At 40.8% G+C, this 23,362-nt stretch overlaps 1 protein-coding gene across 2 annotated transcripts in view; it reads left to right on the top strand.

Annotated features, from left to right (window-relative positions):
• Nucleotides 1-3,571: 3,571 nt before the first annotated feature.
• The window catches only part of LAMA1 (laminin subunit alpha 1), a 99,730-nt gene continuing 79,939 nt past the window's right edge, over nucleotides 3,572-23,362 (top strand). Inside the window, exon 1 of one of the 2 annotated variants that reach the window (XM_040057190.1) lies at nucleotides 3,572-3,668. Coding sequence is in view for 1 of the 2 variants with exons in the window: in XM_040057183.2 (XP_039913117.1) it covers nucleotides 3,587-3,668 (82 nt within the window). In the remaining variant the exon portion in view is untranslated. The remainder of the gene's footprint in view (nucleotides 3,669-23,362) is intronic. The other variant, XM_040057183.2, reaches the window with a different exon arrangement.

Here is a 23,362-nt window from a genome sequence, read left to right as displayed (position 1 = left end):
AATGTTTATATTAGTGGCAGACAGGCAGTTTATTGTATTGCTTTTACCTCTGATTACAAGTGATAATCATTTCCAAAATGCTTTTTCAGAACGCCCGGGAGGTGCTTATGAGATAATGAGGCAAAGAGGCAGAATGTGTGCAGAAAGCCCAACAAAATCAGAAACCCTTTGTTACACAGTACAGCTACAGATAAAAATCTTCTTTAGCTATTTGATGTAGCTCCGTGTGTGCTTATCAACTGCTTACAACAGTTATACCTCCTTCTGGAAACGATTCTGAATTCCCTACCCCAATTCCAGCAGCTGTTACATCAGTGGTGTTCACAGTGTAGAAATGTCCCTAAATGCATTAGGAGTGGGATGGATGGTAAGTTGGGATGGTGGGATATGCAAGTTATTAAATGCTATGGATGACGAAAAGCACGGCACCGCTGACAGCTACGAGTGCCCCCGCCGCCCTCTGGGGTCAGGAGGTGACCGCATGCTCCTGAGGGGCCTGAAGGGAACCTGCCATTAACACAATAGCTCTGCCTTCAGCACAGCAACACAGACAAAAGCTGAAAAAACATAGTTGGTGTTCTCTTGGAGTTTACTTAGGTGCAGGATAGCAGCGTGGTTCTATTCAGACTCTGTATTTCGGTTTTCTCTGTTTTAAACTCTCCCAAACCTCTGCTTCTGCCAACGGCAATGTTTTTGTCTATAGTTTGTTTACTGTGGATGGTTGGATTAACATATCCGCTTTGTGCTACATCATCCTTACAGGATTTTCTGTTCCTTTGTGACTTAAACACTCAGTCCTTAAGACGAATGTAATTAATGAAAATAGGTGAGAGAAAAAACAAGATATTAAGAAATTCCCCATAACCAATCTCTGAGTATTTTTCTGTGAATTTACAGATTTTGTCTTACCTTTGAAATTTGTTTGCTCATTTTATTTTTTCGTACATTTTTATTAGCAAAGCCAGTAAGTGTGAGACATTCGGATATTACCAAATTCCTAAAGTTTGTGCAATCTCTGTCCTTCTTTCAAGTGAAGCTGGAGCAGCAGCAATTTAATTTCTCTAAATATAGATGTCTCCTGTACTATTTGAATGTGTAGTTCTACTAGGTGTGTTATACATATATGATATAGTAGCATTCAAAGTTTCAGTTTGTGCAGATGGTTTTTGGAGAATATAAACATGCACAAAAGTGCTCTAAACCGCTTTCATTCTTGCGCACATTTCTTCACTCATTCGTGGTCTTACCTGTACCATGGCATTCCACTTTCTCATTGGGTTGGCTTGTCAAAGACTAAGAAATTTCTAATATTCTCCTTGCAATACCTGATGCACTCACTCGGGGTAAATATGAAGCTACACATTTAAGTGTAAGAAGCTGACATTCTCATCTATCTTCATAATCATTCAAAGCTCATTAGAAACCTATGTTAGTAAAAAAAATACAATAATGGTGCCGTACCTTGAAACGAGGATCATTCTGATTGCCTGGTACTTTGTAATACCAGCACTGAACTGAGGGAAGGGAACAATAGAAAACACAGTAATTATCTTCTCCTTCTCCAAGAATGTACATACCGAAATGAAATTTGAGAAAAATCCGTTTTCTTAGGAAATTATTATCATGGGCATTAAACAACAGTGATATCCTCCTGCAAACTAATTTGATGGCAATTTTTGTAGTTGTATACAGATGCTTAGTCAAACTATAATAATCAAGTCAGATGATAAAGTCCAGAGAGGGATCTCAATTTACATTTCCTAGCTCTTGTGTAATATTCTGATGAGGATAAATACATGCAATAATAAATGGTCATTTATCATTGCATGGTTGCAAGATAGTAGTCTTCAGCTTGCTGTTACTTGAAGAAATGGTTAAACTGATGATAAAGCTGTAAACTGGCAGATTTTATGTTGTGCAGATGCTCCCTTTTTCCCTTTCCTTTGTACTTGGCTCCCAACTGGTACTTATGATCCCGCACAGAGGATTCCTTAACCTGACCCCTATGATTTTAGAACAAACGACACTTTGGCTCTTGAAATTTGTTGACTTTCTCTCCACAGATGTTTTGCTTTGCTCTTCCTTGCTTGTCCTGAAATTTAAGAAGTTCCTGGTGTGAGCAAAGAATGGATCTGTTGGAAGGGAGAGATGTGGAGTGTTATTTATTTGCAGGCTTGAAGTCCTTTGATAAAGTTTTATGGCAGAAATTTTTCATTTTATATCTCCTTGACCCATAGATATTTCTCTTTTGTCTATGTTTTGAATATAAACATTGCTATACTTTCCCTTGTATAACTCATAACTCTGAGTTACATGATAAGAAATTGCTTTTATGTAAAACATGTAACTCACTATTATTTTCCTTAGTTTCCTGAATTCCCTGACTTCCTTGATTAGTCAAGAAATCTCCAGCCATCAAAGCTGAAGTCCAAAGACTGCAAAGAGCTGCCCACAATTTGAAGAACTGCAGCCTAACTCTGCTCGTGCAACCCACACATTTTTGTATTTTTGTAGTTTGTACTTAATGCAATACCACAGAGGGGAGCACAAGGTTTTCTTAAAAAATAAACAGCAATTTTAAACAAGCTTACTTTCTTTCTTAAAAAGAAAAAGGGAATTTGCATTTGAGGGATAGTATCTCTTGACTTAAATTCCCCTATCTTAACTAATTTTTGGCATAGAGTTCTTTTCCCAGGAAAATGTTGCCTGCTGCACCTTCCTTGAAATACTCATTAAAGAGTATTGTAGATATGAGCTCAGTGACCTGACAAACCTTAAAGCAGTAAAGCCTAATGGAGATGAACTTTCCTGAAGCACTGAATAAATGTGTCTATCTTGAGACATCTCTCCAACCTCTTTGTTATGTTTTCTGCTACTTTCATAAGGTAGCTGATTATTAAAAAGCTGCAAAGATTTCCTGTGGGACAAAAAGTAATCAACCTCATAGCTTAGCAGCTGAGGAGAGAACTCATTTAATTTACAAACATGGCTGGTTTGTTGTGGTTATGTGGAACAGGGGCTGGAAAGCTATCAGCACGGGAACGAAGTTTCAAAGGTGGGGATCACAAGTTTATAAGGAAAGCCTTAACAGATTTTTAGGTATGTATTTATTTATTTATTTAACTCGTGAAAATATCAGCCGCATGGAATAGCTGAATTAGCTTAGCGGTGGTGCTTTCTCCCCTTCCACACTCCTACCTTGTTATTTCGCACACGCACCTTTCCCTTCCCGCTCTTCCTTGCAAACATCCTCAGTTCAGTAACTACGGCTTTCCAGAACTTCTTAGGCACGGGGCTCGGGCCACCCCCGCAAGACACGGCCGGGACCGCAAGCGCTTCGGGGGTGGTGCGGGGCTCGGGGTCCCTGAGCGTGTGAACGTGTGAACGCGTGAGCGTGTGAGGAGGGGAGAGTGTGTGTGTGAAAAGCGTGTGCGTGCGTGAGGAGGGGTGTGTGCGAGGCGGGTGTGGGTGTGTGAGCGAGCCCCCGGCGGTGCGGGGCGGGGCGGGCCGGGGGCGGCGGGGGAGCGCATATAAGGCGGGCGGGCTCGGCGGGGCGGGCAGCGTTCCTCCGGCGGCGGCACCGGCGATGGGCAGCGGCGGGTGGCGGCTGCTGGCGCTGCTGGCCGCGACTTCGCTGCTGTGGGTGCCGGGGCAGGGCCAGCCCCGAGGTGAGCGCGGAACGGGGGTGCGGGGGTGAGCAGCGCGATGTAAAGCGGGGCAGTGCCTGAGGGTTGGTCTGCAGCCGCCCGCCTCGTCCCGTGGCAGCTTTTCGCCCCCGCGGGGCCGGGGGAGCCTCGGCAGCGTCCTCATCCCCGCCGGGCACAGCCGGTGCGAAGGCAGCCCGCGGTGGGAGGCGGGCTGGGGTCGGCCTCCCCCATCTCCTTTATCCCTGTGCTCTTCCCCCATCTCCACGTTTCGCAGCAGCCCTCCCCCACTTTCCTGGAGTCCTTTCTCCTCCCTCGGCAGCGGGGGCCACTCCGCCCGGCCGCCTCCGGGGCCGCCCACTCCCTTTGTGGGAGCCGCGGTGGAGCGGCCGAGCCGCGGGTGGGGGCGACCCCGCCGCTCCTGGGGCTGGGGGAGGGCTGCGGCGGCCCAGGGAGCCCCGGAGGAGCCTCTGTCCCGGCGGGAGACGGGGTCACGGCCGGGCACGGGCCGCAGCCCTGGGGATCCCTCTCCTGGGAAGGGAGAGGAGCCGGAGCCCCGAGGGATGCCGCACGCCGTCGGTAATATAAACCAGATTAAGCTCTGTTTTAAGGAGCGAAAAGAGTCCTAAACCACTTTCCGGGCACGAGACAGAGGTCACATGAAGAAATAATGGAGATAATTTCCGAAAGTTTTCCTTATTTTGCACGTGGGCTGGCCGGTGCGTTGTGGCCGGGACGCTCCGCGCCGAGTTCTTACTCTGCGAACGACTTCATCACACGCATCCTCTTTGTTCCAAGCGCTGTAACTCGGGTTGTCCTGGTGAGACCCAAGCTGCCGAGCACATCGGTTCACTCTGTTGCTGGGTTGACAGTAATTGACTCTGCGGTGTGCTGGGTCCTGATGGGAAGCGCTGGTAGACACCAGATGCTCACACCTTTGGCTTGGGTCAGCTCCTGCCGCGGTCCACAGCAGAATTTCTGCCGATCTCTACTCCCTGCACATGAATTCCCAGTCCCATTAGGTCTGTATTAAAAACAACAACAACAAAAAAAGAATGGAAAATGGTTGGAAGGCATATGTTGTGCAGATGCATGACTTGTTTTCTTTTTGGTGAAGTATGGTGTTTGAGATGGATATAGTGTGAGAGATTAGCATCTGGATGTTTACAGGCTGCAGTAAAAGCGAGTGTTTATTAAAATAACTATGTGTACAAAATATCCTCTAGGTAAAGGGGATGTAAATTTCAGAGGCCATATGTCTCAGCTTGAAAATAAATACGCTTTACTTTCATTATTAAAAATTCAATCGTAGAAACAAATGAAATGCCAGACAAAGTGAAAAAAAAATCCTTTTAGGTGTTTTTTTAAGGTACCATCTCACATCAATTAACCTTAATTAAATGCAAATTCCTATTTGAATATGCTATGATAACATGCAGTTTAAAAGGTAGGAATTTTCCTGAAGCTTGTCATGTATGGGTGACAAGGGGCAATACCTTCTTAGTTTTTCACTGACATTTGCAGTGGTCTCACTGCAGTAATGTGCAGCTTTTATATAGCAGCCCACGGGTGCTAGAGGCATCTGGATAAAGCACTTGCTTTTTATGTCAGTGATTGAAGCTACCAGTATATTTCGTTGCTTCTAAGCCGCCCCTCCTGGGGATATTTAAGTTCATAATTATATTTTTCTAGTTGAAAGATCAGGTTGAGAGACCATCCCTACTCTTAGATTAAGTTGACAGAATATTTTTTCTCAGCGTGAGAGCACTGGAGATCATCCGAGGAAGCTGTGAGTTTCAACCCCCCTGGTGGTGAACTGCCTTACAAAAGCCACAATTCAAGATAACTGATCCTAAAACAATGTGAAGAATGCGATGCAGATTAGAATAGCAATGTTGCTTTTACAGAAAGTAAACAATTTAAGCTCAGAATTGTAAGCATCGTGGTGAGCTAAAAATACATTTTGAAGTGAGGATGTAAAGATTTCTCAGAGCAGTTGTCGAGAGAACACTGGGGAGGAAGGTATTTTGGCATGGCCGTGGAGAGTGCTGGGGGCTGCCACAGCTGCAAGGGTCTGTCAGAAAATGCTGAAGTCCAGTCTAAGAACGAGAAACACACGATACCGAAATCACTGCACTGAGCAACTTTAAAGTTAATGATTGGTTCTTTCAGCCTAAAGATTAATATCTACATAGCTATAAAATTTAGTTGGTATTTTAATTACAGGTGTTTTGTTAAAGTGTCCCTATCATAGGGAAAAGTTTGGTTTGCATTTTCTTTTGAGTCTTTTGTATCCACTCTTCATGAAACATGTAGCTCAGTGTCTAGATACAGAGGAATTATTTTACAAGGAAAGCCTTTTTGGAGGCTTGTAGCAGCTTTACCCTGTTGGAACATATTCTTTATTATACTGGAGTTAAGTGATACGTATCTTCAAAGTAGAAAGGAAAATCAGGTAATGACTTTGAACACTATTGCTTATGTTTCATAAATTTGACTCTGCCACTGTCAGGTGATTTTTCTGTAATTAAAATCCTGCTACTGTAAACCTGTGGTAGTGTTAACTTGGAAGGCTATAGTTGTAGACTAAATATTCCCTCAGCTGCATCTCTGTTTGTTTGTGTAAGTGGTGTGCTGAAGTAGCCTGCTTTGTTGTTCCTGGCTGCGGTTTTGGATAAGTGCTGATGCTCTTATGGCCCCGGGCCGGTGCTCCATCTGGGCAGAGATGAACATCGGTATTTCACATGCCTGTCACCCATGGGGTTTCAGGCCTGCTTTGCTTCAAGGGTCTGGTTTAATAAGTGTTCTTAGGCTATGACTTATATACAAATTATGACATTATGGTCAGCAACCACTTTCTTTGCTAAAACTTAAGTGATGTAAATTATATTGTTATAACACATTCCCAGGCAGTGGGAGATTTATGTTAATCTCCTTAGTCTGAGGTGCTTTGAACCCACATCGCCAATCTCTGAATAAAGTGCCGTATTACCGAGTTGCTGTGACAGGTAACGCAGAGGAGGGGTGTGTGAAATCTCTTCAGACCTCTCTTTGAAACTGAACTACTGTATGGACAAGATGGCAAGTTTCCTTCCAGAAGGAAAAAAACCTGATGCTTTAGTTGGATCATTAGGGTGCTCAGAATGTAAGGAGAATGCAAGTGCAGGCATCTCTCTCTTTTATTTATTTGCCACAAGCAGCAATAAGGTGTTTGACTTCAGGAGAAACTCTTTATTGTACCAGTGTCTGCTGGGGTTTGTTTGTTGTTTTAGTTTTTAGTTACTGGGTTACTTAAGCCTGGCACCGCTCATGGGGTGGTTGTGAATCCCAGTTAGTGAAGAAGGGCTCTTCTGTGCCTAATTCAGGGTGGTGAGTTCCACCTCAAGAAAAAATGTACTTTAATTGTAGGAGTTACAGCATTGGGGTGTTGTAGATTTGGCTGTTAGTCTGTGAGCCTAGGTGGGTGGATCTTACACTCTCAGCTGCCTCACTACAACCTCATGCATTCAAAGGTGCTTTGTGCAGTGAAATAGTTTCCTCTGGCACTTTTAAAACAGAGAGACAGACTTCCAGAATGTACTTGGAGGATGTTTTTCTGGAGTTTCAAGATGAGTTGGATGTTGTGATCACAGTTGCTTTCTGTATGAGATGAAAAAAGTATCTTAAGTGCTTCACCATACTGCATCTTGGGTTCATGTATGTTTAATGGCTTGAATAGACTTTGTTGCCATCAGTCTTAAATATCAGTTTTTTCCCAACATCTGCAACAGAGTTAAGTGTTACAGAAGATGAGAAGGTTTCAAAGTTTGTCTTTACTCCTAAATATTTTCCTTTAATATTTCTGCTTTGTTTCCACTGATGTGAATATTGTTTCCTGATAAGAGAACACTAAAAGAAACTTCAAGTTCCTTGAGGCTTGTGGAACACTTAAAAGCAGTGCTGTTTGCAGCTTGCAGTGTGAGGCAGGAGACCAGTGAGCTAAAAATATGACAGGAGTCTGAGGCAGAATCACTTAACATTGTGGTGAGGTAAAAACTTCTTAATTTATGGCAAAATTTAGTACAGTGGTATACTTTGACTTAAGTTTCCACTTTTTCCTCAGGGTTGGAAATCTCAGTTACAGTGAACCTGTACATCCCTTGTGTCTTCGGGTGGGCTAAGTAGCAGGGCCCCAAGATGCTTTTTAGCTGTCCACAGTCTTACTGAAGTTCTTAGATTGTGTGAGAAGTCTCTCTCCTCCACAAAGGAACACAAGATCATGGTGGAGCAACGCCAATAACAAACCCAGAGGAAAGAGCCCCTGCCAGGGCTGTCCTGTGACAGTCACTGATGTGTTATGGGAGCAGCTCTTCAGAGCTTACAGGATGGGGAGAGTGACAGTCTATAGGGGTATGGGGCTCATTGCGGGATACAGGGGAAGAACATTTTGGCATCACACAAGACTTATTTTAGGATGAATTCACAGAAGGACTAGACTGGAAGAGACCTTCAAGGTCATAGAGTCCACCCCATGCCCTGAACACCTTAACTAAACCGTGGCACCGAGTGCCACATCCAGTCTCTTTTAAACACATCCAGGGATGGACTCTGCCACGTCCCCAGGCAGGTAATTCCAGTACTTTATAACTCTTTCTGTAAAAAACTTCTTCCTAATATCCAACCTGTCTTTCCCTTGGTGCAGCTTAAGACTGTCCTCTCTTTCTGTCAGTTGCTGCCTGGAGAAAGAGACCAACCCCCACCAGACTGCAACCGCCTTTTAGGAGGTTGTAGAGAGTTATAAGGTCACCTCTGAGTCTCCTTTTCTCCCGGCTAAACAACCCCAGCTCCCTCAGTTGTTCTTCCAGGCCTTGTGTTCCAAGCCCCCCACCAGCCTCACTGCCTCCTCTGGATGAGCTCAAGTGTCACAATGTCCTTCCTAAATTGAGGGGCCCAGAACTGGACACAGCACTCAAGGTGCTCACAGTAGAGGGTGAGCCAAAGATGGGAGGGATCAAAGTGGTTTAGCAAAGAATGAGTTTGTAGGGATCCACTGTTCGTGTGTGGGGTGCTGGTATGTGTGCAAGGTGGTTGTGAGCCTTGGGGGCTCACATGCCAGATACCAGCAGTGGGACATCTTGGGTGCGGGGGAGCACAGTTACTGGATCCATGGAGTCTCCAGCTTCAGGTTTGTAAGAAACCCACACTGTGGATGGGCATTGACGAAATCCATATCTGTGTATGAATACATATCTTTCCCTGGAGCGCGGAAAAGGATGAAACCATTGGTGGTGGTTGCATTTGTGTGTTTCTGTCTTTGTGAATCTATGTGGCTGGCCGCATGTATTTGCATATATCCATATATCCACTGCATTATGTGTGCGGTTCTATTTGTGCCTGTTGGGAATATGTGCTCAGCTTTACTAGTGGCTGGGCCTGGGAACATGGAGCTGCAGCAGCCACATCTCTCTTGGGCTGCAGGCCTTGGTACACCCCAGCAAAACTCTGTGGAAGAGCAGATGTAGCTTCAGAGCTCTTGGCTTTTGTTCCCTCTGAGTCCCTTTGACTGTTAAAGCTTTAACATGGTGGACGTTATTCTATGTAGTACTCTAAAAAGGTCAATTTTAGATGACCAGTTCATGATATCATCTCAAACAGAGGTCACATTGCGTGTCCTCAGGAATGCTGATTTTGTGGCTACTATTGTCTTAAGCCTACAAGGTTCCCTAAGTTCATGATGAGCAACACAAATACGTTTTGAAACTTTCATTAAATAGAAATGAGGTTTGATCTTATTAAAAGGAGTGTATAGTGTAAAAAAGTAATTGATCTCAACTAGGGACAAATTTTGCTGATTGAGACTTCACTTGTGGTTTCAGGAGAAGAAGAAAGAACTGAGAAGTGTCTTTTTTTTTTTCTGGTAGTTTGCAGGGAACATCATGGACATTCTGTGGGGAAAATGTGCTTGGTGTTGATTAAAGCCATAATTTAAAATCTGCTTTGTGGTTTTTTTTTTTCCCCCTGATTTATTTTGCAAGAAATCACCAACAAGCCACAGACCATTTTCTTTTTTGCTTGGAGTACAAAGGTATGTGACAGAGAAAAATCCCATGAAAGCATTCTAAGTTAGACTGAAGATTAAGATAAAAAAATATTTGTCTGTTGTAAATATTTTCTCCATTCCCTGAGGGCTTAGAAAATGCATCTCTAGAAATTCAGGGCTATCAGTGTGTGTTGATCAGTTGTTAGTATTTGCATCAGTCTCACAAAAGATCTTCAGGTGGGGTTTGCTGCCTCCCCCTACTTTTTTGGTTTTTTTCTCTCCTGCAGACGTTCCCTTCCTGACCAAACAGAGAAACAGTGTGTTGCAAAAGTTTTGCAAGACAAGATTGGTTTGGTCAGCTTGCAGGAATTGTGATTTGTTAGTTGGTGTAAACCTTAGGAGCACATCAGCCAAACTTTCTTTTTATTTATGCTTTTAGGTACTTAAGTGATATATCTCAGAGGGTGTGTACTGTGCCTCTGAGCTCACAGACGTGGGTACAGCTCTCTGTCTTTGACATTTGAGGCCAGTGCTTCATTTGCTTGTGCGTCAGAGCAAAAATAAGGCTAGATATATCCGGTTTATTCTTTCTTAGTTGCTCATGCTTTTTAAGGTCTTGAATGATTTCTCAATTATTTTGTGCTCCTTTTTAGAGGCTGGAAAAAACCTGCTTTTTCCCTGAAAATAATTATTTTATACACATTTTTGTGTATTAAAAACTATGTACATTACAATTTTACAGGAAAACTTTTTTGTTATTACGGCAGTTATAAATACCAGTCCAAAAACAGGAAAGCATAAAGACTAGAAACTAACTTTCAGTATCCTAATAGCAAATCTTGTAGATGGACATAATTTAAACTTCTCTTTCTAATGTGAAACAGCAGTTACAATTCTTGAGAAGTGCAGGGCAAAATATAAAGATAGAATGCTTTGCTTTTATTTGAAAACCTGCTTTTTAAACTTTTTTTTTTAAAAGTTTGGAAAAGTCTTGTTTGGTTTTTTTTTTTACTATCTCTGGAAAATCACAACTGTTCTAGTGGCCATGTGAGCTCAGAGAGCCATTGGAAGGGAGGTGGATTCATGGCAGGCATTTTCTCCCACTGCCCTTTCCACAAGTTCAACTTGGTAGGCTTTGTAAAGCAGCAGATAATATGGGTCGATGGGCTGACACGGTTGGGTTTTTTCTTGTAATTTCTGGGCTTTTCCTACCAGGCAAAGGCCGAGAAGATCCCACTGCTGCTTTGTGTAGGCAGAGTAGATGTCAGCCTTCAGCAATAAATTCCTTCTGTTTTGTCATCTTTAACTTGTTAGCTTTTGCTGATTTTTTTTTTTTGAAACTGTCATTCAATACAGTAACAACACTGTAAGAGATATTCCCTAACCAATTCTTTGAGATTAAAGGTTCAGATATGAAAGTTGTTTTGCAAGCATAATGTAATTCCTTTCTATGAGCTCATTTATTGTGCTGCAGGACTCAGCCCCCATCTTGATTCCCACATGAGAATAAAGCTTAAAAAGCTGTTTTAGATATGGTCTTCCCGAAGTAGAAGCTTGTTTTTTCTCCTTGGCTCTGCTTGCATTTTTATTGTTGCTTGCTCAAAAATGACCTTGAAAATAGGCTGATGTCCACTACCTTCTTAATTGTATTTCTGTAACTTATATTTGCTGAAAGTCTGAGAGGACAGTGCAGAACCTGTACAGGTAATTCAGAACAACTTCTCTAGTCTTGATTTGATTCTTTGATCATTATTTTTTTCTTGTGCATCTGATGAAGCCAGAAGTTTTTAATAGCAAAATCCTAGCTCTGCAAATCAGTGGGGTAGGTCTTGCTGACTGTAAAAACCATTGGAATTCAGTCATTGAGCATAAATGTGAATTGGAGCTGTCATTGATGGTAACTTAGATTAGTATTGATTGTTTTCTTAGCTTTTTTTGAAAGCATGACTGGAATTTTGCCTTCTGTCACAAACCCCAAAGATGTGCGTAAAGAAATGTTTGCGTGGGAAGGAGAGGAAAAAAGCCCAGTAGCAGCTGAGACATGCAGTGCAATTTGATTGTGGCTGGGTGCAGCCTTGCCAGGGAGCCCTGCAGCAGGGATCCAAGTGATCCTTCTTTTTCATTCTTGTGGATGCTGGCGGAGTGAGCTGTTCAGCAAGCGCACAAGGTGTTGGGCAGGCTGGGTGCCTGGGAGGATGCACCTCTGATGCTCCCTACCCAGGCAGAGCTGCTGCCAGGCTGGATGGAGCCCAGCCAGGCTTCCCTGATTCCTTGGGGGACTCCTGATCCGTCTAAGGGTATCTAGGCAGTGGGGGAATCAGGGAGTCTCTAGCACCAGCAGTAGGCTTGTTCTTCTAAAAACAGTTCATTGAATTCCATCTTCCGTGTTCCTGGCTGTTCCTTTACAGAAGTGAGAAATTCAGCTCCTGAAAATGCTTCACTACTGATAAAACTGAGAGTCTGCTGGTTTTTCTTGTCTGGTTTTAATTCAAATGCATGAATAGCTAGTGTGTGTTTTGTTATTCTGCATGGCGCACCATTCCTATATTTTACTTTCCTTTGCTGTGCTGTCTTTTGTGCATATCTTGTGCTGCTTTAGGAGGGGAGGGCAAAAAAGCTTGTAACTCTGTGCCAGTGTCTCTGATGATTAAGTTGTTTCTACTTTATTGGCTGAGAAGGGCTAGATAACAGAAGTTTGACCTGAAGGGTCTTTTGAATTGTCAAGATCTGTGGAAACCCTGTGGTTTAAATTAGGGTTGTGAAATATGTGCTGTTGAAATTTCTAGGATTCCTTTTATTTACTTTAGCTTGTGGTCTCTGAAAAGTGTGCTCAGTGCGTTCTACTACAAAACACCCTTTAAAATATGCTGAAGAGATAAAAATTTTGATGGCAAATTGAAGGATTAAATCTACTTCACTGACTTGGGGAGAGTTGCTGTGGATTTATATCTACTGACAGTTCTTCATACCTTCAGTAGTTGCTAACCCATGTGTTCATTTTGTGTGTCTCTTAATTGCTAAAGTAGTTCACTCTTACGTGATAATATATCTCTTACAGCATAAAGAAAAAAGTTTATGTAGATAGAAAGCAAATCTGCTATGTGCCTTTGTGATTTTTTTTTTACACTATAACTAGGTTGTTTAGATACCAATAAATTTCATTAAGACTTGATTAGAATTTTAGGAACCATGCATTTTTTTGCTGATGCAAAAATGTGAACTTGATACTGAAATTCTTCGGATGTATATATGAATTTTAAACTAAAAATTGCAGGAATTAAGCCCTTTCCAAACCTATCCCAATTTATCTTCCTTGAAGTTGGTTTACAGTGTGTCTGCCAATGTTCTCCAGAGCAAGTTCATCAATGCTAAAGGCATGCAGCAAATGCAGAGTCCGTCCTTGGATGACCACTCTTTACTTGGGAGTGGTCACACTGGGGACAGCTTGGTTTTGTGCACATTTGATAATATTGTAACGGGGATATTTCTGATAGAAGAAATGATTCTGCAAAGTACAGTACAGCTCTTTTGTGATGTGGAGGAGGCAGCCCTTGGCAGGCAGTGAGGAAGATGTGTGTGATGGGGTGGGGAACTTCCAGATGAATTGAGTGTTTTTCTGCAGTGATGAGCAGTAGTAGGTGATCTAAAGGCAGCAGTGAAGCAGTAAGTACCAAAACACAGCTGCTGGTGGATAGCTGTGTTCACTGGGTATCTTGGTGTAGGTCAGAGGTTGCCATGCTTCAGGTAGGCTGAGAATCCTGCAGGAGTTGTAGGGAAAGAGGGTCAGAACGGGATTCTTGGTGGTACAGTGGCAGGGAAGAAGTCAGGATGTTTGCCCCGAGGAGGAAAACCCATTTTGTATATCACAGGGTATCGACAGATGATACAACCTCTAAAACTTGTGCAGCCTTCCTTATCTTTTCTGTTCTTAAGGACAATGGCAAACACACTGCCCACTCTGCAGCTCTACCGATGTTGTTGCTGCTTTTCCCACAGTCATCAGCAAAAACTGTTTGGGATGTTTCAGGCAGGATCCAGCGATGCCTCGCTATTATTTTAATGTCACTGTAACATTGCTGAATTTTAAATTAAACTACTTGAACTCTCATTCTGTTAGAATTTGCCTTAAAAATTGCTCTTTGGGTTGAAATGCATCATTCTTGTTTTCAGGCCAGAGGCAAAATACTTTCAGAACACTTGATTAAAATTCCATGCAACTGGCTGAGTTCTTGAGCATTAATGGCAGTACAGAAGAGAACATTTTAAAATATTGTTTTCTTTCCCCCCTTGTTTTTTGAGTGCTTAAAATTACAGTTTTTTCAGGAATTTAACCTGTGTGACACAAATGCTTTTGAATTTCATGGAGGCATTTACTGTAAAATAATAACAATTTGCACATGGTGAGAGTTTGAAACATAAAAAATGTGCAACGATTGACTAATTTTTTTTAAATAGTTGCAGTTTGTGCCCTGTACATTTGTTAATCTGTGTGCCTGGAGACCAGCAGATGTAAGACCAAACAAAGCATGGTGATTTGCAATTTTACTTTGTTGCCTAGAGTAAAATGTCTAGGGGAAAAAAAAAAGTTAGCAGGATATATTTTACAAAGAGCAGAAAGCCACCTCTATAGCATATTGAGCTGTTGGTTATTACTGAAAAAAAAGGAAACAAAACACACACCAGAAAAAACCTCCAAAAGCAAACAAACCCTCCTCTCCCCCCAAAAAAACAGTAGCAACAAAAATAAAAGAAACCAAACAAAAAACCACAAAAACAAAAATTGGGACAGGTTTTTCCCAATTAACCTTGAAAATTAGAGATTGCATAATCTTTGTCAGTAGAGATAAGGAGATGACCAAATTTTGCATGTCTTAAGGGTTGCACAGTTGCAAATCCTTTCAGGTTCATTTAAGCTGGAGGAAATGTGCTTCCTTCTACCCAGGAAGATCTGGCAGTGATACAGGGCTGTATGTGCCCCGATAATGGCTTTGTGCCTGTTGGAATGGAAGCATTTTTCTTCTCTGAAAACAGGAGAGCTGTGAGTTCTGAAAGACCAAACCCTCTTCAACTTGAAAAAATCTTTTGTTAATAAATGGAATAATTTGACTTAAATTAAATAGAAATTTTGTTTCATCTAATGCAGCTGCAATTTCTAATATTAAGGAGTGACAAATCTTGTCTTTTAGATTAAGAAAATTAAATAAATGCAGCTAGTTAATAACAGGCTTTCACTAAGTGAAAAATGTGTTTCAGAGTTCCTTTGTAGTGCACCTACTTCACCTGTGATCACAAGCTGATGCAAACTGACTCAAGGGCATTTCTAACTGTTTTAACCTTCTTAATGTTTGCATGGGGCAAAAATTAGTAACATTTTGTTAGCTTGTGATGCTGAGTCATAGTACTGAAGTGAGTGGGACCTTTAAACCTTTAAAATTCTTCTCAAGCTCAAGTCTCCCAGAATTTGCCAAGTGATAAATGGAAATTTAGAATCAGAAGAGGGCTAATAGATACTTGGGTCATAACTTCCTTTTCATTATAATGAATGACTTGGTGCTCAGTCTAAAGCTACACATTTATGCCTGCAGATTTAATTAGGATTAAACCCAAGAGTATTTTCATTTACAAATCAGTTACTTTAGGTTGAAAACTGGTGATAGAAAAGAAGTTCAGGGTGAGATATTATTTAAGGACTCACATTTATTGGGAGTGGGGGAAGTCTACTTTGGGTCCTACATCAGTAAGAACAAAATGTTTAGTTTTGTTGATATTGGGGCACACTGTAAGTGACAAGTGACTGAGGTCCCTAGTCTTTGACATGCCAGTCACACCGTCAGTACTTCTGTTATGTTGCTCTAAGCTAACATTATGTCTTGGGTAGCAGATAAACAAAACTGACAAGACACTGAAGTCTTTTAATAGCTGTGGCTTGTATTTACTTCAGGTTTGAGCAAAGATTGTTCCCAGCTGATCACTTCAGAAAAAAAAGCTGGTTTGCTGCTAAAAGGAAGAACAACCCCCAAACCAACTGGCACAATGATGCAGTCTCCTCAACGTGTAGAAAAAGCTTTGGGTGAACAAGAAAGAACTAATTTCATGGTCTGGCAGGTTTGTTGTTCCTTGGCAGCCTGCCCATCTGTCAACTTTTGGCTCTTGTGCTTTGGTGTAAGTGCTGTGACAATTTCTGGGTGGATTCTTGAACTGGCCAACAGCATACAAAAAATCAATACTTGCAAGACATAACTTCACAGAAGAAATATTGATTATACTTCGGAAATGAACAATAGAATACTCACAAATTACTTAACTTTCATATCAAGTTGTACTGCCTGGTGCTGAAAACTAGCATGAAATCTAGTTTTTTTATTCTACTGCCCCTTAGTTTGTTCTAATTGAAATAAGTAGTAAGTTACTTATCAATATTGAAGGTATTAGAAATATGTGATAGAATTTTTTATTTATCCCCAGGAGTTTAATTTTTTTTCCTCAAATCCCTGAAATCTATGGAAGGACCAAGCCATAATGCTAGAAACCACATTCAGGGTTGGGATGTAAGCTATGAAATCTATTGAATTCACACCAGTGTTTCCTATGCTCAGGCTGTCAAAGATGATGTGCACTCCTGTGGGAAACAAGGTAGCACATCTGTAGGAATGTCTAGTTGAGGTTAAAAAGTTTGAACTTCTTCAGTTTTAAACATCTGCACCCTGACCATGTCTTTGCGGCCTTATCCTCTCTACTTCCAATTTAAGTACATGTGTTGAGACAGCCTTAGTGATCTAGATCTGTGTTTGCAGGCTGAGCATGGACCGACTCAGAAGGTGGGACATGGTGAAGTCTGTACCAGCTAACTTGTTAATGCATAGCTTTCTAGTCGAACTGATAATACTAGTTTAGACTGAGTACTCACACAAAAAAATCTCTGACCCATCTACAGTATTAAAAATGCAATACTTAGCGTAAGTAAACATTAGTGTGCCCAGTTACTGTGTAACTGAGAGGACAAGCTTCAGTCTCTTCTGCAGATGTAACAATATTACTTGGCTTTCCTATTTCTAAACATTTAATCTGGAAGTCTGGGGCTTCTTTGTTGCGGATATTTTTTACTGAGTTTGATAATTCCCTAATTTCATTTCCTTTCCCTGATAGTCCAATTCCCAGTACTGCATATTGCAATGAACACTTAACTGGAACATATTGCTTTCCTTGCTCTTTCTTTACCTTAGTTTTCCAATGCATTTTGTATATAGCATGCTTCATACACTTTGAAATTTAAATTTTTTTTAGAGCTCAGGTTTTCTGCCCTCCTTTGGAAAAGAAAAAACACTTTTTTTTTTTACCTCGTTCAAATTATGTTACATTGGGCCCATCAACCTGGCTATATGCTGGTGTTTGGGAATTTTAAGGAGGATATGCAAGTTATGCGAGACTCTTGTTCCTTAACCTTCACAAACTATATTGAGGAAACTAGTGGTGGGAGAATAGTTCAGCTGGTGTTCATTCTTGACTGAGCAAAGTTTTGCTTACTTTGTTTGCAGTCTGAGTCTGACAGAATTTTATTAATTTGTAATATTATAACTTTATTAACTTTGTTAATTTGCAGTGTTGTAATTATTTTCAATACATTTCTGAGCACTGAATGCTAATTAGTACATCATCTAGCCTAAGGCAGACCATGGTAGGTAAAATGCTTTTGTTGTAGTACCCTGTCTGCATTATGGCCCTCATTAATAATACTGAGTGCACATAAGCAATCGTAGAAAAAAAATACTTGGCAGAGAAGACTTTGGCATTTAGAAGAAGGGGCAAGTTTTCATCCTCTGTAGCTTGTTTCTGCTCTAACAGCTTGCAGAGTTCAAACACGGTTTTTTGTTACATTAACTTGTGTAATGAATTTTTGTTGTCCTTTTTTCTGCAACTCCACTTGGATTGCTTAATTGTGGTTTGCAAAATCTTGACTGGATCAGAGCTGTAAAATAATCAGCAGACTGTTCTGAAAGCAAGTGGCTGAGTGTTCAGCAAATGGCTGCAAAGTAATTTGTTTTACAGAACCTGAGCTCATCCCAGGGTCTGATGTGGAGTATCCTTCTTTTTCAAAGTGACCAGGCTCTGAAGTACAACAGACCAGGATCTTTTACTTACCTTGGTGTGCAATGCAAACAGAACATCAGTAACTGGAAAAAATACAAAACTTATTCTCATGTGTGTTAAGAAAACTGCCAGGAATTTAAGAAGTTAGTCTGCTCCAGTTGGTGCTGATGAGGTCTGAGGATCCACACAGTTGGAAAAATGCAAACTGCCAAGAGCTCAGAAGGATAAGAGGTTTAAAAGATGGACTGTAGAAAGGTTGAGAGGATTGCTTACGTAGTCTGGGAAAGGGTGTGTGATAACAGCTCAGGTAAATAAAAGTTGTAAACAAGATCATGACTGATCATGAATACAGCAAAAAGGACTGAAAATTTGTAACTTTTAAAGTGACAAAGTACCAGACTAGGCTTGTCAAGGATGTTGAGCAATATCCCTCATTGGAAGCTCTTGAGAACAGACAAACTTAGTATGTTCTTACACTAAAAGCTGATTAAATTAAATGAATGTAATCTTCACGAGCTAGTATTTCTGTGATTGACACATTAGTCGACTTCACTCTACAGTATAAGAAGAAATAGAGAATGGGTTTTAAGAAAAGATAAGGTTCTATCATGGTAGAAGTTTCTTTTAAGTCTGAAGTTTCATCTAAATATTGCAAATTAAAGTTTGCTGATGTGTTCTACTAAAAAACCCCAAACACACTCCGTAGTTAAATCCTGTAAACCTGATAGTAGCAGAAATTCTCCTCTCTATCGAGGTACAGAAATAGGCGTTATCAGTTTTCAAAATAAATTCTAGGTAGTGGTTTGCTACCTAAACCTATTGTGTAAGTTGTGGTGAGGCTTTCAGCTTCTCAAGTGGGTTAATGCTACGGCTAACACATTTTTAGGCAATGTTTCCACAAAGTGGATTATGAGGCAGGTTGAGTGTTATACCCCACATTTCTTGCTGATTCTAAGAACAGAGAATTAGTACCTTAATTCCCATAGTTAGAAGTTAGCAATTTCATCCCATTTATTTTAGGGAAAGCAGCTTAGATATTTGATGTGATTACAGGGTAGGATTCTAATGAAAGTGTATAGAGAAGGTTAAACTAGGAATGCTTGTTGGTAAAATATAATGAGGATAAATCTATTGAGCAGGCTAGGAATCTGAATCGAAGCCTGATTGTTCCAGGGCTTTTATTTAGTAAACTCATTAACCCAACACTTGAATAAGGCTGAACAACTAAGTCAAATCTGTGCTACTGAAAACTGAGTGAATGTTATAAAGAATGTGACCTCAACTTCTGTGTGTAATGCTGTTACATACATTCTAATACTACATTTGTCCTTAGTCCATTCTATTCTCCTGAAGTGCATCAAACTATTCTGAACAAATGTCACTGTGTACTCTGAAAGTGTTTTCAGTAAAGGGAGGGTCCATTGCTTGTGAGCAAACTTCAGCATTGCTAGCTTGTTATGAGCTGCAGATTTCCTTAACATTTTTAAAAACGCTAACTTGCAAATGAGATTAGACTCATTCAAGTATTTCTGTGTTCTGAAGAATGACAAAATAAAAGCTCATTGTTACTGAACACATCAGCTCTTTATGTTTTTTAAGTCAGATCTACTTTGTTCACTTGCAAATTACTGCTTTATTACACTCAGCTCAAAAAAAAGCCAGAATACTTAGACAGAAATCAGGCTCTTGGGCATTACTGAATGTCTCAATTTTGCTCACTGAAGTCTGGTTTAGAGTCTTCATTGTATACACTAATGAGCAATCCAGAAAACTTTCTGGACTCTGTTCTTGGCTTGCTTCATGTAACCTTTTGTGTTCACTTCCCATCAGTTTGTCTTCTTTGAAAAAAAATCCCCAACAAGCACCTCCCTAGTTTAGTTAGCTTTCTAGAAATATCAGAAAGATCAGTGAATCTGGATTCCGGAAGAAGCTGTCTTAAGTGTTGCATTTCTGTAGTTTTGCCATCCTTACTGTGTTGATCTGCATACTAAGATGTATTATCTTATTGTGCTTGTTGAACATATTTGGTGGTATAGTGAAACCCATGTAAAGTAGAACTCTCATGTGAATCCTTCTGTTTGTACAACTCTTTGTAAAAGAAATTATTTTAGTCAGCTATACCTCTGCAAGGAAGGCTTTATGGGGACTGTCTCCCTTCATGTACCATTTGTAAAAAGTAGTTCTGCCCTGTCTCTCGCATTGTGAGGATTCATACAGTTAAACATGGTCAAAACCAGTGATCATGCATGCATTTTGCCAAAATGCACAAATCCACTTCTACCCAAAACAGAACAGTGATTAAATACTATTAATTTTCTGATTGAAAGAATCATTAATCAGAAAATGAAATTGGGGTTTTGTTCAGATCTAGCTGTACAAAATGCAGCCAAGGGTCCTACACTGAGACAACTTAAATAGAAGGAGGGGAATAAAGCATGTCCAAAAAGCCTTTGATAGATGGCACATAAATGCATATGATTTCTGTATTTGCATTTAGTGATGGATGTGTGCTGAGGGCTGAGCATGGAGAGTAAGTCTAGTGTTGGACTGCACTGATGCTGCTCTACGTGGGCAGGATATCTGAGCTAGTCAAAATGCTCAGTCAGTCCAGATATATCAGACTCATTGCATATGGAATGATTATAATTATTATGATCTGCTTGTGTGGAGTAAATCAGGTGTATCCAGAATGAAGCAATGGATATGCATCGACCACACTTGGAATTACCAGAATCCTGGAAATGTCCCAAATCCTTGAAATGCTTCTTGGTGAGAATGTCAGGGTGCTTGGTAGTCTATATATGTTACAAAGTTAAAACTTTACAAATTTAAAACCTTGTAAAACTTACAAACCCACAAAGAGTTAACTTCAGTCTCCAGAAAAGATGATATTTACATCAGCAACAAGGAGCTTGTGAGGACTTCTGTATAACCTGCTTTAAAGTAGAATGATTCCCAAAGAAATGTAGGCTGTATGCTCGCCCATTAACTTTACAATAGAGGGACGGCTGTCTGGCTAGAGGTGTCTTTTATTTAGGCAATCCATGATGACCTTCGTGAATTATCAGTACTTTTGAATCTGCCCCAGTAAGCTGCATGGACAAGCTCCACCTGTCCCTGTTAATTTGAAGGATCAGAGTCAATAGGCAATATTGAAGCACATAAAATATAAATTGCCTCCTTTACCTTAAAGCTCTTCACCTATCTTTTTCCCTGGCATACTACATGCTTGACCAGCTGTTCATCATTTGAAAGTGTTGCAACTGGCTTCTTTATGAGCAAGACTTTTTCCTGAGTATCGCTGAAACACTAATGCTATGTCCTTCATCACTAGGTCTGCCTGCTGAGCTGTACACACAACAAATCCATCTAACCTCTGAAAAACTTCTTCTCATTTCCTGAAGTATTTAACAATGTAGAGTGCGGATGTGAGAAACTTTGCACTACCCACATTTCAGGTCACCTTACTAGGGATGTAATTCCCTCCACTTCCTCTGAGCTTGGGGTGTTTTATCTCTCCAGGAAAGCTCTGAATAACATAGTTCTGACAGTACCCACTCAGATTTTCAGTTCTCCCTTACTGAGTTATAGTCATGCATCTGACTAAAACCAAGTCCTTACAAGCAAGAGCAACTTGCTTGAACATCTAATGAAAACATCGTGCTTAGCTTTTGTGCAGCGCTGTCATGAACCAATTGTTATTCTTTCTCAAGGTCAAATTAACATCTATACACTACATTTTCTGGCGCTGGGGTGTGTGCAAATCTCCGGTTTGAGGCAAATGAGCATCTGAGTAGCTGGAAAATAATGAAAGAGTTCACCTTACCATGAAAAGAGCTGGACAGCAGTTAAAAGTAAATGAGTTTCGTTTAAAAATTCTCCCAGCTTTTCTCCCGGACCACCACAGTCTCTTGCAAAATGCTGAGCAGTGATTCTCATAGTTTTGCCTGGAGCACTTGCCTTCCTTTCTAGTGGGAATACAATAAATCCAATTCAATCTATCATTTGTGCTGTACTTTAGATAGAAAACTGTGAAAGTTAAATGGATGAAGGGTCCTAGAGGGCAAGTCCTACGAGGAGCAAGGAGCGACTTAGAGGGCTGGGGTTGTTTAGCCTGGAGGAAAGAAGGATCAGGAGAGGCTTTATCACTCTGTAACTACCTGAAAAGGAGGGTGTAGCCAGGTGAGGGTAAGCTTATCCTCCCAGACAACAAGTAATAGCATGAAAGGACATAGCCTTAAGCTGTGCCTAGGGAGATTCAGGTTTGACCTCAGGAGGAATTTCTTCATGGGCTTAGTTGTTAAACATTGGAAATGGACTGCCCAGGGAAGTGGTGGAGTCACTGTCCCTGGAGGTATTTGAGAAATGACTGTACATGGGGTGCCATGGTCTAGTTGACAATGTGGTAATCAGTTAGATGTTAGATTTGATGATCTCAGTGGTCCTGTCCTGAGGACTAAATGATGCTGTGATGTCCTTAAAAATACAGATATCATTTGCTAAAGTTTCAGTGAAATTAAATATGGTATCTTTTGATAGAGTTTTATGTCAGTTATGGTCACTTGCATTTCACACTAGGACATGATGACATTTAAGTGACTGATTCTGTGATTGCTCATCTTTATCATACCTACTGCTTTTTACCAGGCTTAAAAATATCTTACCAGATGTTTGGTTTTCTGCATTTTTTTGTGGGGTGGGGGAGTGGAGAAGTGAGGGAGAAGGGAGGATGGCAGAGCAGCATCTAAGGGCAGAGCAGCATCTAAGAGCTTTTGAGCTCGTAACTCTGAGTACCTGGCTCTCCTTAGTAAAAGAATAAACAGGATGAAAGTTCTTTGAAGATGCAACTCATTTATTTGAAATTTGCCTTTTTTCAATTTAATTTGTTGGAGATGCTTGTTGTTTCCTAATAAATCATCTCCTACAATATTCTTGATCTTCCCTGAAATCAGTGGCTGCACCTCTGCAGTTTGCCTTAAAATTTAAGTGTGGTAAAGAGATCCAGGGTTGAACATAGTCAACTAGGATTTGAAGAGATGCAGTACCTTGCAGGATGGAGCTAACAACCTTTTTTTTTTTTTTTTTTTTTTTTGCTTTTTATTTGGATTCTGGGGCAAAACTTCAGTGCAACTCACTTGGATTGAAATGCTCTTTTTTATCTCTGTGACCCTGGAAACTCATCATGAGATAGTGTTGCTATTCCTTTGGCACAAGTCTGCTGACTGAAGGTTATTGGAGGCAAATTATTTTGCTGTGGCAAGTGACATTGGAAAGAAATGGCACTATTGTGTAATGTGAGTGAAAGTAATGGGTGACCTGGGAAGTAATTGATAGCTCTTGAAGACAGGCTGGTAGACCCCTGTATGAACAGTAATTAATACTGAATAAGAAAGATTTGATATCATTGGAGAGCAGTGTTAAAAAACATACCTTCTTCCACCACTGAGCTTTCTTGTCAAGTAGGGAAACTGAGGACAGCATTTCTTCTTTGGCTCCAGCTTTACATCTGGAGATGCACTGCACACAAAAGCCTGCGCAGAAAGCATGTTACATACTCACTAGAGTAGTCATTAGGATGTCTTCAGCATCCTCATCTGCCTCAGATTTAAGT

The sequence above is a fragment of the Hirundo rustica genome, chromosome 1 (assembly GCF_015227805.2).
Source record: "Hirundo rustica isolate bHirRus1 chromosome 1, bHirRus1.pri.v3, whole genome shotgun sequence".
In the NCBI taxonomy this organism is placed as follows: domain Eukaryota; kingdom Metazoa; phylum Chordata; class Aves; order Passeriformes; family Hirundinidae; genus Hirundo; species Hirundo rustica.
Note: the sequence above shows the minus strand (reverse complement) of the source record. Positions and strands in the feature narration are given on the sequence as shown.